The following is a 16,505-nucleotide window of genomic DNA, read 5'->3' on the forward strand; positions in this document are numbered from 1 at the left end:
CCGTTATGTATGACACATCAACAATTGCATATTTTCAAATATACCACACTGATTGAAAATGAGGTTGGTTTTTGTTGTTTTATTTAAAAAAAAAAACAACCCACACAATAAAAAGCAAGTAACAGTTCCTAAGGGAAAAGAGTCACTCGCACACCTAAGGAAATAATCCTGTGGGAGGCCAGACTAGTGGAGGACGTTTTGATACGTAACTGTCAACATTACTGTTTTGAAATTCTCCAAATACTTTCTAGAAAAGTCCACTGATGAAAATTTTGGCTTTAAAAAACTGTGAAAGAAACAAGTATATATACTCTTTAATATCAAATGAAGAGTAGCAAACATTCAGTGTGTGTTGAGGTCTGACTTCCACATGCAATACCAACATATTACGAATTAATGAACAAAGATACATAATACAGATGTTAATTGCTTTTCTGCTTTGATCTATTAACCTAACTAAATCAGAAGTAAGCACGTTTCACATATCAGTCTTGCTGCCAGTCAGACTAAAGGAAACTTTAAAAAAAAAAAAAAAGGAGAAAGAAAAAACTCTCCATACTCATCTGATTTCTCTAAATCATGTTAACAAGAGGCTGAATTTCAAATTTCCTGCACCTCTCTGCTACAGCCATGAGAAAACATTTCGTAACACCATGCCTGTCAATCCACCATTCACCAACTACTTCTGCAATCACTGACGAGCTATCACCAACCAGAAAGGAGGGTTTAAGTTTCTTTTTTAAAAACCCAGCAGCTGAAGTGCAGGGAGGTGGAAAGCTGCCGCCTGCTACCCACTAAAGAGGGAAGGGCTGGGAGATCTCAGGCATCACCTAACTGTTCAGCAGCAACACGAACTGGCTATCAGTGCGATATACTGGCTGACCTGGCAGTGACAGCACACAGCTTGAAACCAGCCACGGCTTCATTTGCTTGCCAACGCAGGGCATGGGTTTTAAGGGATATGGGACACAAATCCACAACAAAACTGTTCCTCATTAGTTCATCTACTTATGGAGCAACTTGTTAGTTCGAGCGTGAACTAAAAGCTAGCTCATTACCGTTTGCAACAGTAAAAAGCACAAGCAACAACTGGTAACACCTAATATTCCTCCAACCACAATAAGAATGAATTATTGGGCACCTTTCAAATCCCTACCAATTCAAAATCATCTGGGACTTCTGTTTCTCTTCCAAAATCCCCATTAAAAAAATAACTGCTTCAAAACAAAGAACGTAGCTTCCCTTTGTGGGCAAGTTAAGTCTACCACAGCCAAAAGTGAGAGTTCTCAGTTCCACCACACTCCTGTTCTGCTCCACTACTCCAGCAAGCTCCCAGCACTTGTGTTAATGAAAGCTAACCTAGCAAAAATAACATAATCCAAGCCAGTATTTCTTTTTCTGTTTTGGTAGACTTATCAGCTTACTGTACGCTAGACAATCACAAGACCAACTCGGAGCAAGCGGGGAGCAGAAAACACAACATATCCCTTACAGTTATGGCACAATGGTAACGTAGCTGAAGGTGCAACACGAACATCATAGGCTAAAATCTTGCCAAGAGCATAACTGTTATTCTAGCATTTGACATACGAATTAGCAAGTTACACCTGAAGAATTAAACTTTACACCTTACAGCAGGATTAGAATAATAAATACCAGCAGCTATTGTATAGTTAGTCTATGGGATGACTGGCAGAAGCTCATTTGCCGTAAGATTGTGTCAGGTTCCTTTGAAAAAATGAGAGGGAGGTGATTTTTTCTGTTTGTTTTGACTTTCCACTTTGCTTCTGGGCATCTTTGTTTCAATCTAGTCCACAGTGCTATTTCTGAATGGACTGAAACGGATATTAGCTGTCATGAACAACATGACACACATATTGAAACAAGTATCAACAGATGCTCCAAGGACAAAGCCTACATACAATAACAAAAGCTGTGAATAAATAGCACTAATTGGTATGAACAGTTTTGCATATTAGAGCTTCAGCCGTGATTTGATTATGCCTAGTAAGTATTAACAGATCTTCTAATTCTGTAATAAAGTTAAACATTGAAGATAAGTATAGGAAAAAAAAATCAGACTCCGGGGGGGTGACAACATGGTCAGTGTGTGTCATCTCATTATAATTATAAATATTCTGCATAAGCACAGCATTCCATTTAGTTTCCACAGCTTCTTATGCAGCCATCACAGTGATAATATGCATGCACAGTACAGTGCAAGCTCGTTAAAGACATTTTTCAGGCAAAACCTAATTTGCTGTCATTACCTAATCTCAGGGCTGGGAGGGGTTCACTCAGGGTCTAGGAATGATCTGAAAAACATTTGTACAAACCATCTTTCTGTATGGCTTGTGAACATTAAAAGCTCAGTCTTAAAGAACAGAACTTAAATCCATAGTTTGACAAAGGAATATATCACTGGACGCCCCTGTCATCAACAGCAATTCGTACCATATGGTCCTTTTAATGAACTTTTCAAACTCCTACTTAAAACTGGCCTTGTATTAAATAAAGTTTCTAAATTTTCCAAAATGTTGTGCACCTGCTTTCAGACGGGACCTGTTGACCTTCTTTATGACTATCTATCTTATTTACCTTTAAATACAAGGCCAAAGTTGCTAAGCATAATGATCAGGTGTTCTTAAACATCAATATGTGCATTTTAGTCCTCTTAAGTACTTTTGAGAAATGTCCAGTCAGACACTTGTATTATTCTGAAGGAGATCTGGACGTCAATTTTATCACTCTCATATACATCTGCGTAAGTCTCAGCTTCCTCGCTCTCCCCTGGTTCAGGGAAAAAAAAGACAAATACTAATTTACCTGCTGCTTAAAATATTGAGAAAGTTCAGTTTAAACTATACAGAGTAATGATCACATGGCAACTCCTATTTAACTGCAACTTTATATAAACTATGAAGTAAGGCCAGGTTGTAAGGCATATGGGTTGAGACAGAGTAGACCTGTGAATGCCGCAGCTTTAAAAGGGGAACTCTGTAATGCGTTTTTACACCAAGCATCATACTTTCACCCAAAAAAAAAAAAAAAAGGATTTTCCAGAAAAATAGCTGAGCCAGACAGAAACAAGAGTCAAAGGGAACACTGAACAAAGCACTGCTCACAGAGCTGTCTTCAGGTTGCAACTGCCAGAAAATACTTCAGGCTATGGCTCTTACAGGAGGGCCAGCTGAATGCCACAGTAGTTACTTATTTCTTCAGTACAAGTTCTCTAGCAAGCTTCAGCCCCACATTTTATAGCTACATCCTACAGTATTTCAGCAAGACATTAGGACTGTGTGGTAGCACAGTCAAGGAGGAGTAAGTGTGTCCATCCTAATCAGCTGAAGTACTTTCAACTACTCTCATGGATCTCATTCAATAAAGGTGTTTAAAAACAACTAACCTGCTACATATATGCATATATACCCGCTGAATCAGCTCTAAAGATCAAATTTAAAGAGAGTTTGTAGTAAATCTATGGCAAGTGTCACAACAATTAAATTTATTTTTTTTTTTTTTAAAAAAAAGGGATGTTGATTTCTTACCATCATGAAACTCACCTGTGGACTTAATACCACATGAAACTGTTTCATTGTACGGGGGGAGCTGTACAAAAAAGAAATGAAACTTATTTAAAGATAAACCAAATCTATTAACATTTGATATCAGTTTCATTTGAAAAATCTGAATCCTTAAAAAACAACATCATTTTTAAGGTTTGATTTTCTGAGAGTATGCCTTGAACTCGTGCTTCTATATTTATCAAATCCCACACCATAGCTTCAAGTGTCCTTGCAGATTACCACAATTACTGAAAGATAATCTTTATCTTGGTTACACACCACAGGGTCATCAACTTCTCAAGCAATTCACCTCACAGCATCAGGATCTTCCTTCACCAACAGTAACTCACCACGATTTTAAAATGAGGAACATATCCTCTTTTTAGACAAGAGCTGAAGATAGACCAAATTACCTGTGAAAGGATGAAACACAGTTTTTCACAGACAATAGTCACACCTAAACCTTTTGACTCTCAACCTGGTTCAGCTATAGTGCTGCCCTTGAAAAGTTTCAGCTAAGGTATATTTTTAATCACATTTAATGAAAACAAAAAATTTTTTATCATCAGCCTAAGCATAATGTAACCACAGCACATCGTTTCTACCTGGATTGTAAAGATGTCTAGTATAAAACACTGGCACCTTTTTATGGAGTCACTCGTGGATAGAAACCCTCCTCTTGTGTGTAACCGCAGGTGGGCAATTTCTAATGCCCCCTTGCCTGCCCCCAAACTCCCCCAAGCAGCTGATAACCTCCTCCCATGCCTGCACGAACTGGCAGCCATTGCTACATGGCAGTCCAGCAGCTCCCCGGAGAACAGCTGAACTGTTTCTGCAGTGGGACATAAAACTTTAGAATAGCATTTTAAAATTGCACTGTATTCTCAAATATTGGTTATAATGGTGTAAGAAATATCAAAGACTTCTCCATTGAAGTCTTCAGTTCTCGAAAGCTATGGATACTTACATATTGCCTTCTTAAAGCACTGTAGACAACAGTGCATTGGAAGCAGCAAGAAAAATATTCCTAAAATTCCATTATCAAAAAAGTGCATAAAAAGAACACACACTGTAAAATCCATTTATAAACCATAATACATCTTAATACATCAACTTTCCAGGTCAAAAATGAGAATCGATGGGTCAGAAAGAGGCTTACTTTATCTTTTTATCTATAGATATTTATATATATTTATGTATCTTTAAAATATCATATTAATATTGAACACAGATTCAATATAATTTTATAGTTAGAACTAAAGAAGTTACTCTAAAAGTCTACAGTCAACAGTTTACAATAAAACTTGTATTTCTTGTTTTTCTCCTGTTCAAAGGGCTTAAGAAAATACAAAGTAAAAAGGAAAATGAAAAATACACACACAAAAAGAGTCCATCTATGGGCCCCCTACATATTTAGGTAATCAACAGCACCTTTGCGAAGTAGAGAGTTCTTAGCTGACCTGTTTCATACAACTGGGTCATCAGAATCATCTCAGTCAGGAGGTTTCTGATAGAACGTGTATTAAAAATGCCATGTAAAAAGACACATTCTAGACAACTTTTAGCTTTAACCAGTCGTTGCCTCAGTCCACCCTTCAGTCTATAGGTAAGGGACTTCAGAAGGACACCAGCATCAACAGGTGCTGGGCCTCCCAGAGCTGGCACTGCCCCCAGCAGAATGCATGTCAAATGCCACTGCAGGATTACAACCTCGATCTCGCCCTTCTTGAACTTCATCCTATTTTTTTCAGACAACTTTTCTCTGAAGTATCTCCACAGTGTAAAACTAATAAGCATAATTTTTATTTCATCATCCAGATAATTAAAACATTGAACTGAACCAGATCAAGGACAAACTTAAGGAACATTGTTCAACACAGTTTTTTATTCTGATAGCTAACCAGTAAGTGGTACACTTGAGACAGTTATAGAATGAAGTAAGACTGGTTCAAATGCTGTAGGTTCACGTTTCCTCAATATATTTTACGAGAATAGCTTTATAGAAGTCAAGATATGACATTTTCATCTTCCACAATGTAGTAAACGTTAGAATAGCTGATGTAGGACACTTCAGGTGACACTACACAGGATGCAAATGTCATACTGCTGCTACTGTATTTAATGGTGTGGAAACAGCAATATAATCAGAAGAAGCCTGTATTACCTAAAGATCTATTCTGCATTACTTCCCACCTACCAGAGAAGATACAAAGCTATCCCTAAAGGCAGGTAGAAGCTATCTTTTTCTTTCTAAACATCCCCACCTCCCACGCCACCCCACTTTTATTGTTTAGCAACATACTCTACTAATTATACTTGGAAAATTCATTTACAAGAAATTAAGTCATATTGGTTGTCTGATGTGTAAAATGCAACAAAAGGACTTCCCCATCCCCAGTTGAATTGTTCATCTCCTTCATGTTGACGGGGGAGGACAGAAGCAGGATTTAAATGTTTGAATAGAAATATTTGGAGGAAAACCAGAACTTGACATAGAGGAAAATTATTTTTCAAGTCTGGAGATTAGGACAATGGCATAATACTTCTCCCTACACAGGAAAATGGTTTCTTCACTCTCTACCAAGAACTACAGAGAGTAAGAGTCTACAGTACTATCTGTAGTATGTTACACACTCAAACACACACAGACAACTGTTTCCACTCTCTGGTTCTCACTGCCACCGTAATTAGTTCATTATTGATCCATTTCTCAGGCCTCACGCACAGCCTCCTTTGTAAGCATAGCTTTGATGGTTAGCAGTGCTCCACCTGTCAAAAAACATTAAAAATCCGTGTGCTTCAAAAGGCTCGCGAGATTTAGAAGCCTACCTTGCTTACAAGCAAGAACACTGCTGAAAAAAATTTCCTCTATATCCACCTCTAAAAAATAAAAATTAAAAAATACACCAAAGCAACGGTAGTAGGGCTGGATAACTCACTTGTAACAGCCTATTGCTACAATGGCTGCTATGCCAGCTCTGAAAGATGACAAGCAGGAGGTGGAGTAATTTATTTCTTATTTCTAAAAATTGACTTAACATCCACATATATAGAGAGAAGAATCCTGTTCAATATCTTCACTTTGTAAACTAGCAAACTAAGAGAATGATAAAAAAAATCCTTGTGTTTTTATATTTCAAATATACAGAGAGATGTAGCTTTAAAATGTTATTTCAAAAAGAGATTTAAAGTAGATCTTACCTCAACAGAGCATCGTGGAGTCACAAAGAACTGATTAAATTCATCAGGGCTGAACTCCCCAAAAATATACTAAAAATAAAAGAGAAGAATGTTTGTTAAGGAAGGGTTTATTTCCAATATAATTAATACATTCATAGTAAAATGTATTAAAATACTGGCATTCAAGGAGACCTGTGTGTTGGGAGCTAGAAACTCACCTGTTTGCATCCCAACTCTCACCTTAATTCCTTCCCAAGTCTTTAGCAAAGTACTTTTAGCTCTAGAAAGGTACACAGTGCATTTTCCTTCAAATTCCCACTAGAGGTAATCACAGCACAAACTGCAGCTCATCCCATGACTGGTTTTAAACCAACACATAGGGTGAGAAGTTGCATCAGTTAAGCCCCAGACACAAGCTGGTTTACCTTCTGAAACACCACAGATACCTACCCTTCACAACAGAAAAAAAACAAGAATTACTTCTCCAGGGTTCTGCTACACTAACAAGTTACACGAAACTAATGGTACCACTACCCGAGCGCGCAAGCACAGAACTGGAACTGCCTAGGTGTAGAAAAATACACAAGATCTAAACATCACCCAGTTTGGTACAGCTGCTCTTAGGAATTTTGTTACCCCTGTGCCTGAAACTCTGCAAAACAAACCTAAGATGAAACATCTTTGTCCTATGTTATCTTCCTACACCCTTTTAGATATTCTGCGTCTGTATTTTTATGGAAAAAGTAAGTACCTAACAAGACCACAAAAAAAAGCCCACACTAAAATGAGAGCTTGTATTTAGTTTACAGAAAATGAAACATTTCCAGTAAAAAGCCTGATGTGTTGGCACCTCATAGTACCTGGAAGTTTCTACAACCTTCCACCACCAGCTGTAGTCAGCTGAATAGCACCTGAACATTCAGGACAGCAGAGGGATACTGGGATAGATAGAAGCTGAACTAGGAATTTAATACACTGACAATAGACAAAAGGGCTAGAAAATATCACTAACACCACATTCTTGGCATACGGAAGGATATTAACAGTTACTAGTCACAAATATTATGGCTATGGATAAAAGCAGGTCTGTTTGGTCCCGTGCTTACAGCTTGCCACTCATCTTCAGCGTACTCTGATGGTCATTTAAGACAATTCCTTGCTATCCTCCACCCTTCCCTCAGAAAACCGGGGCAGACACCAGCTTTTTCATCAGTGTCAAGTCTTGCGCATGGTAAATCCTTAGCTTGACTGTATGAAGATACAACTAACTAAATTGGGAGTTGAACCATAGAAAAAAGTTCAAAATTTTAAATTTCATCTCTAGTGAAGTATAGGCTGTTGGCACAAACTGTACAGTAACTCAATCACAGTGGAGTTTTTTTAGACTTTAGGTGGTTTATTCCAATAAAACTCATGTACTTGCTGTTTGCATAACTCACAGCCATCTACATTCATAAATTTCAAAGATTAAGTTTAAGCTAAATTCCACAGCAATTACAAAATGTAGCCTTCTTACACAAAAAGTGAGTTATATCACTTTTCTGTGTGGAAGGAGTTTAACCATTTTATTGCCCTTTGGTGTTTTTAAACAAAGACTACTATCATCTGGTTTAGTCAAACAATTCTAACAGTCAAAACAAATGAACATCTGTGATACAAACGACTGAAGCACAGTGAAACAGCCAATGCTTTAGATAATCTTCACATAATGAACTGCTAATTACCGAGACAATGCAACACCTAAACAGATCAGGATCCCTAAACTGTACTTGCATGAATGGCTTCACAGTTCTTAGCACAGGGCCTAAACTCAGCTTGTGCTCTCAATATAAGCAAGTCATTTTTATTCAGTAACTTACCAGCTAGAATTTATCATATTCCAGAAACATGCCTACAAAACCCACTTGCTGATTCATAACTAAATTATGTTTTAGGATATATTTTTGATGCAGTCATGCAATAAAACCAATAATCTCAACTATAGACTATTAAAAGTTCTGTAAATTCAACCCTACTTCCTCCACGTACTAGCTCAGTCTTCTCATTTACCAACGTTTTTAACCAAGGTATCACAGGCCTGAGATACTTCTTTCTGAGCAAAAGCAAGTGCTACTTTTTAATTAGGGAACACAAGACAAGTTAAACACAATGATCATTCATACTATCTTAACGGAACTGGTTTACTATACAATGATGTATTCACATGGGGAAATGTTATGCCTGTGCAAATGTTTCTTCATATTTTAAAATAGGACATGAAAAATTTACAAATAACTAACCCCAAAACTAATCCTGGTCAGACTACAGCGCAAAAAAACCCCATCCTGCTTGGGCCTGAAGAAACCAGAATTTTATTTCATCTTATGACGCTTTATTTAACAATGCTTTATACCTGCAAACACAAGGTAAACCAGTTAAAAGATCCCCGCAGAATAAACTGAGAAAAATACTGTTTCAAAATAAACTTCTTAGGCCATGACTGACGACATTAAGCCTACCCAACTTAACTGCCCATCCTGTCCACTGCCTCCCAAGTCAGCCTCGACTCTCAAGGAACAGATTTCTGCAAGCTGCACACACAGCACCCTGTGCTAGCACGACAGAATTTTCTACCCTTTTTAAGGCAACACTACATGCTGACATGAATAAGAAGCAAGATATTACATCACTTGGAGAGTATAATAATCTCTATAGAAAAGGATGTGGGGGGCAGTTGGGAAGCCATTGCATTTTAAGCAACTGGAAATGCTAGCTCCACGCCTGCTGTTGGTCCATCCTACACCCCAATGAATCAGTGTGCCTGCCGCTATGCAAATCATCTCTGTGTAAGAACACGCTTGTTCTAGCTGTGAAACAGCTTCAGGAAGACATCACTTCAGTACTTACTCTGAACCATTAATTCAAATTTAAAAGGTTTCTCCCTGCAACTGAAATGCCTAAGGAGTAAGCATTTTCAAGCAAGAGAGCACTGGTTTTTTATAAAAGCAATACACCATGGCAAGAAATAATCTCATAAGCAGTAGGAGCTTTTGGAGACCTAGCTTGTACACTCTAAGTTATTCCACATAATTTCAAAAGCCTGAGTTAGCTTTTTTCCAAACTGACAAATAAAATCAAATACTTGGAACAGTCAAACAAAAGTTTAATTAAATTATTTACACAACTCCCACACATGCTACAAGCAGCATTAGTTTACCCCACACTCTGCAAACAACATTTAAAACACAGCAGAGATACACTAGCATGTGTTAGAACTTTGCCAAAGCTGTTTCAGATTATTTCAATTCCAATTTTAATATCTCCAGGTATGCATTTGCGTAAGAAACAGACATACCTATTAGGACTGCATCAAAATTATTCCTTTAAAGGCCAAACTCAAATCTGCCCTGTGATGTTTCAAACTCTAAACTTGTGTGTACTTCACAGCACTCTGAAGTCCCAATCGCAGGTAACAGATTGGGACGCCACCACACAAGCTCTAAGGCAAAAGCAGGTTTCAGATGCAGACTGCTTATGGTCGGCCCTAACACAGGCAAGAGATTGAGATTTGCCTGGAGGTAAGCTGCTTGTCATGCCAACCGTTACCGGCCTGTCGGTGCATCAAGAGCCTTTTACTGTACAGTAACTACGACTGCACAGTTACCTGAGCAAAGGACGAGCACAATTGCCATGACAATGCATACGAACAGACAGTTCAATTGGCCTAGTTAGCAAAACCCATGCCTATACCATCAAAAATATATAAACTATGTATGGCACCATACAAACCCAAAATATGAAGAAATATTACCAGTGAAAAGTTGAAGCTTAATTCCTCAGAGCTCTACACAAATTTAATTTTAAGGAAAAAAAAAAATATCACACTTTCTCCAAGCAAAAATACTGTTTAGCATTCAATTACATATTTCAAAAATTAATGTTGATTCATATCCTCTGACAAAAAATAGCATCTGCTTGAAAAGCATGCTAAATAGTAGTCAATGGCTAAGCAGTAACTCACAGGGTAGAGCAGGAATGATGCTTAGAGAAGAGTCTCCAGGCTTATGCTGGCACTGGAATTGGAAGAAAAACTCTAAGAGAATACTGGGGGTAAGTTTTGAAAATTTCCGATTGTAACATTACCCCAAGACTTGCTTTTAAAGATACATAATCCCTAAGAGGCTTAATTCACAGTCAAATCTGCTCTCCCTCTCTTTCTCAAACCATCTCTGCCACCGACATAGAGGCATTCTGTTCTGGCTCCTGGGAAGGAATCCTCTCTCGCTTTTTCAGGAGCACACATTTCACACTGCATTTCTCCCGCTACTCCCCAGATTATTTAACTCTGCAGAGCAATCATTAACCTTGCATTAAGCGTATTCAAGGATCCCTTAAGATACTTCAGTCTGGTGAGCTTGATTTCTGCCTAGATTAAGAGTAATGTCAAAACAGTATCATATAAATTTTAATGATCTTCCACTTGCAGGTGTGTAAGAAAAACTGATGGAAAATACTAGTCACTGGGGGGAGGCGGGGGAGTGGGGGTGTGGAGAGGACAAGGCTTTGTGGAATTGGGGTCACGAATCTACCTCGACCACCTTTCCTCTTTCTTGTCAGTGTTTCCAAACCTCTCCTTTGGAATGGAAAAACAAAATAGTAAACATAAAACATACTGAGGGATCTATTCCATTTTGAAATTCTCAACCGTAACTCAATTTCACCATTTGCGTACAATATGTTAAACATATTAAAATCAACATGATTTTAACTGATGTGAGTAAACACAAACCAACATAACAAAATGCCTTTCTTACACTGCCTGATCAGAAAGGGATGTTTTTTCCATCTAGTATCTTTCATACTGAGGTTTTAGCAACAAATAGCTTTAAAAAGGAAGTAAGTTATTCACAAGGCTTGCTTTCCACCCTTTTTTACATACTGGTTTCAAGATACCAAGTTCTGAACTTCTGGGAGTATTCAAGTGTGACTGCCTCTTGCAGATGCTCACATCTATGAGACCAAGCATGAAAGCAAAGGTAAACAATGCTTGAACAAACCTTAAAAGTGAGACAGCATTAGGTGGGATGGTGCACAACACAAAGTCTCTCAGATACTGGCACTAACCACAACTAGCACAAATTTAAAAAAAAAAAATCAATGCAAAATTAAATATACTTTGTGCAATTCTAAAATGGTATCTCTTTTCACATGAGGTCACTGGTGGCACAGGTGCTCCAGTTCTTAATGAAACTTTATGTTACCAGCACTACAGATTTAATTTATTTGCCTTATTTCCACCTACCAAGACTTTGCAATTAAAGTTCGGGGACTGATTTCAAAACATTCTCATACAGCTTTAGCAAGTATTCCTCCCCTCACCCCCAAAAAAGTTTGCAAGAACCAGATACAAATGCAGTTCTGAACTCCTTCCTGTGTGACTGAAGAGAGGACATTGACAGACCTGTACCTTTGCCGCCTTCTTGAAGAACTTAGAATTGTGAGACTAGAACATTACACAAATACTCTGCAGATGAGAATTTTTTTAAAAAGTGTATCACATTGGCAATATCTTTTTTTCTATAGTACAAGTTAAGAATACTGAATGAACGAGACTACTGAAGCTGGTACAGCAGGAAGGACTTTCAGCCTGCGTTTCCAAAAATCACTAGTGAGCTGGTGTCACCAATTTTAGTGTTCAGTCCGCCTTGCAACCAAATGGCCCTGCGTTGAGTACCTGCCTCCCAACATTAGTTCTTCTTTAAAAAACAAAATATAAAAACCACCCAAAAAACCCCAACCAACAACCCATGTTAAATACCTCTCTCAGAGCAACACCCCAAACCCTCTTGATTGTCAGTCACTGGTGCTTCCAGTCACAACAAAAATGGAATCAGTTTCTAAGTTAATCTCTAAAATATGATTATAATAGCATACCATATGTCTGCACTTCAGCAGATTTTACACCACTTTGAACAAACCACTTCAGCGATGACATCACCTATACATCTTCAAGATACTAACTGCATCTAGGCTGTAACATAAATTACATAAAACCAATTAACCAAATAAATCTACACAAGAAAAACTGTTTCCTACCACACAATGATGGAACAAAGGGTATTTTTATATTTGTACAATAACTCGGATGACCATAACCGACCAAACATCTCAACCACAGACAAAAGCAGCAGCAACAGAACTAATCCTGTGAAGGGGGAAAAGGGTTCCCCAAAGACCCCAAAGCATTAAAATGCCTGACCTGCAAGCTCTCCTCATGCTGACTGTTTTGTTGCTGTGCTCTCCTTAACCACTTTAATTTAAAAAAAAAAAAAAAAAAAATCAATGCTAATGTTACCCCACCGCCTGTAATGAAATCTCCTCTGGCATTGCAGTCTAGCAACACGAACGCTCTCCTGCCGGAACACAAGGAGGAAGAGTACGTGTTACACAGCTGCTTGTCCTAGAAAAATGGGCAGAAATAGCACTGCTGACGCATCATCATCTTGGCATCACCTGTTCTACAAGAAAGCTAGGAAAATGAAGTGTCAACTTCTGCTTTCAAGAAGCATTAACGTAGCTTTCGTCGTAGCTTTCATCTTATAACCAACAGCTTCAGATCTTCCAGTCAAATAAGTGTAAGCTGCAAATATTCCCACTTCAACGGCTTTTCCACAAACGAGTTAAAAATACAGCTTTTACTTAATGGTGGCAAGCAATAATTCAACTGTATCTAAGCAGAAGGCCTACCAAGTCAAAACTAGTTCACCTATAAATTGAAATTATTAGTTTATGTATACCAAAAGCTATACAATCTTGCTCACCGAGTTACTTCCACAAAGCGTACCTATTCTTACAGCTATCAGGATAGGCTGGCGTAGAGGAAGAAAATGAACCATTCAGACTGAAGTCTGTTTTCTGGCAAGGAAAAAAGGGCACATGCATATGACTGCACTTGGATTTTATTAGCAGAGAAAATGTTCTTACATTAGTCATCCCAGCAGCAAGTAAGGTATTTCTCCGTCAGCCTTTACTCCTCTCTTGCTTTGTCACGGTTTGTCAACTTTTTGTTTTCTGGAAAGTATAGGGAAAGACAATCTTCCCTCAGGTTCTCCTTCCTTTTGAGACTAAAATCCATTAAGTCTTAGTACACAGACAATTATCCATTTTGATACAACAAGGTTTTCTGAACTTCCAAATCCCAAGAAACTTGTTGCTAAAATGCTTATAAGAACAGAGACAACAGTGTGTGTTGAAACCCTGAAAACCAGGGTTTGCGTCTTTTTTTCGTTATAGATTCTGAATTTGTAAGCAACAACCCATAATCAGGAGCTATGAAAGACCACTGGCCATATATTTACAGCTGTATCACATCCTAAATAGTAGTATTTTAGGCAAACCAGTTTCTAAAAAAATCCTGCATTACTATATCATCTTTACGGAAAAATAAAGTCCATTTTTATAAATAAAAATGTATGGAAATAAAGTTGTACTTTAAGGCAGAGCAGTTGCATATTAAAGCTTCTAACAGCTGAAAATGCAACAAATCATGAGCAAACTCTTAGTACAGCTTACGGTACTTTATCACTAGCCTGCAGCTTAAAACTAGAACAGTAACGAATCTACACAGTGCCTGGAGAAAGATCAGCTAGGTAAATGTAGGTCAGCTAAGCCCATGAGTCAGTGCAACTCTGCCTGCCCACCATTTAAGCAATCAAAGGCTCAAAAAATATAGTGCATGACTACTTTCCTTCTTTTTTTTCTTCCAAGTCAGGGTTTACTGGATGTTATTTCAGAATTCTTACAGCTGAAGAAAGCTAGGCATTTTCCACACATTTTACATGAATTAATCTGAGGGGAATTCATTCCATTATTAAAAAAAGAGAACGATCATTCTCAAAAGCTCATTTTCTGATCAGGGGAAAAAACAAGTTGCTCGCTAGTATGAAAGCACAAGTTGGTGAAATCTCAGCTGTGGCCACAGCATTACTGGAAGGGCAGGTTTAGCGAACGAACGGCCCCTACAGCCTCACACTATCATGGGGGCACAACATGGATCAGAAGAGCTTATCCTGAGGATTCTAATTCAAACATTCACAAAAGCAGAGCAGGTTGTACTCTTTCATTATATTAGTTTTCATCAATTACATATTTCAAATAAGAGCAACAAACTGAACAATAACCATACGAAAACTGTCAAAACACCAGACGATTTCTTACACCCAAAGAAATTCTGTTTATGACCTCTCGTCGTTCTATTACCAAAAATGAGGTGCTTCTTGGCATTTTTCCATTACAAACAAACAGCAGCTGCCACAAAGTGCGAGCAGCCCAAGGAAGCTGTCTATAGAGTGCTGGTTGTAGTCAGTAGGGGGGGAAAGGAGGTTGAAGAATAAAGAACAACCCATCATCTTCACAGATACCACTGCATTTGAGTGCGGTGTACCTTCCCCAACCATAAAAAGTCTCTTAGCTTCCGGTCTCCAAATCAGGGCTGCCCCAACAAAAAACCTCTGCTGTTTCACATCTAAAGCTTTCCCCAACTGGTATTTTTCTTCTGTTCCACACACAACAACAAAAGTACTCCCAAAATAAGCCACGATCTTATTTTGTAAATACTGGTAGTATAAAGCGGATGATGCAGCTGTATCTCTTATATGCAATCATAAAGCAATGGCCCAGTGACAAGAGGTTTACATCTACATTTTATATACTATTTAATTTGCACCCCGTAAGACAGCATCAAGTATTCTTGCTTTACTCTTTTTCAGACAGAAAGAAATACCTTCCTTGGACCTTCCACTGGAACCCACATTAAGAATATACGTTGATCTGTTCTACAAGCAAGAGCTGCAGTGAAGAGCAGTCATTTTGGGACTACAGCAGGCTATCTGGAAAGTGCATTCCAGACAGCAAGCAAGAGGGAAGACAGCTGAATTGTCAGAGCTGACTACATCAAATCTTAGCTCTTTAGAGAGCAAAAGATGGAATTTCTGACACCTTTAAACCAGCAGCTCCACCACAAGCCCACAGAACATCTGCCAGTGATCCAAAGTAGTAATATTTTCCAACTTATTTTCCTGCGATGTTAAATCAAAATAAAAGCCAAACAAAAATACTTTCCTATTCAATTCTCCAAGCAGGCAGTCCTTGCAAATGTCAAAAGAAATACTTCCAAAATGGGTAGATTGGTCCTTCCTCAGTTTTGAACTCAAGAACAGTGGTCGGTAAAATACCTATTGCTCAGCCTCTATCTTTGCACCCTCAAAGAGTTTGAAAACACCAGCTTCAAGCTGGTTGCTCATAATTGAGCAAGCACATTTAGTTCAAGCTCTGCAAGCTCTGCTTGCACTGAACTAGTTACGGAGTCTAATGTGCAAATCGTGAACTCTTCCTATAACAAAGAACAAAAATAATTAAGACCTGAATTATTCTCATTTATTCTAGCATGATAAGCACTGAGGAGAGAGAAGTTGGAACATGAAGTTACTCAAGAACACAGCCAGTTAAACTACTATTTTATTACAGGTGGGGCAGGCAAAACAATCTCTTATTAATTTTATCTAATGCTTCCCAGCAGAAAACCCTTGGTGTTAGCCATTTTTTCCTGACAGACTAAAATCATTAGGGCTGAAACCTCTTGTGCCAGATTCCTGCAGCAGAACAAACTTCTAAGAACACTGCAGTAAAATCAGTTTTGCATCTGGAGAATGCCGCTTTGGCCACATTAAATAGCAAATTGTCTCTGAAAACCTCACAGCAGTCCACCCAAATTCCAGACAT

General features: G+C 38.2%; 1 protein-coding gene across 5 annotated transcripts in view; it reads right to left on the reverse strand.

The window, feature by feature from the left end:
* USP10 (ubiquitin specific peptidase 10) overlaps positions 1-16,505 on the reverse strand; it is a 56,790-nt gene that overhangs the window by 28,819 nt on the left and 11,466 nt on the right. For 2 of the 5 annotated variants that reach the window (XM_075101260.1, XM_075101257.1), the window contains exons 2-3: positions 6,768-6,836; positions 3,564-3,609 (exon numbers count right to left, since the gene is read on the reverse strand). In XM_075101260.1, the coding sequence (XP_074957361.1) occupies positions 3,564-3,609; positions 6,768-6,836 (115 nt within the window). Of the gene's footprint in view, positions 1-2,598; positions 2,731-3,563; positions 3,610-6,767; positions 6,837-13,709; positions 13,797-16,505 lie in introns of those variants that run through there. The other 3 variants (XM_075101261.1, XM_075101259.1, XM_075101262.1) reach the window with 3 other exon arrangements.

Source organism: Phalacrocorax aristotelis, chromosome 8 (genome assembly GCF_949628215.1).
Source record: "Phalacrocorax aristotelis chromosome 8, bGulAri2.1, whole genome shotgun sequence".
Lineage (NCBI taxonomy): Eukaryota > Metazoa > Chordata > Aves > Suliformes > Phalacrocoracidae > Phalacrocorax > Phalacrocorax aristotelis.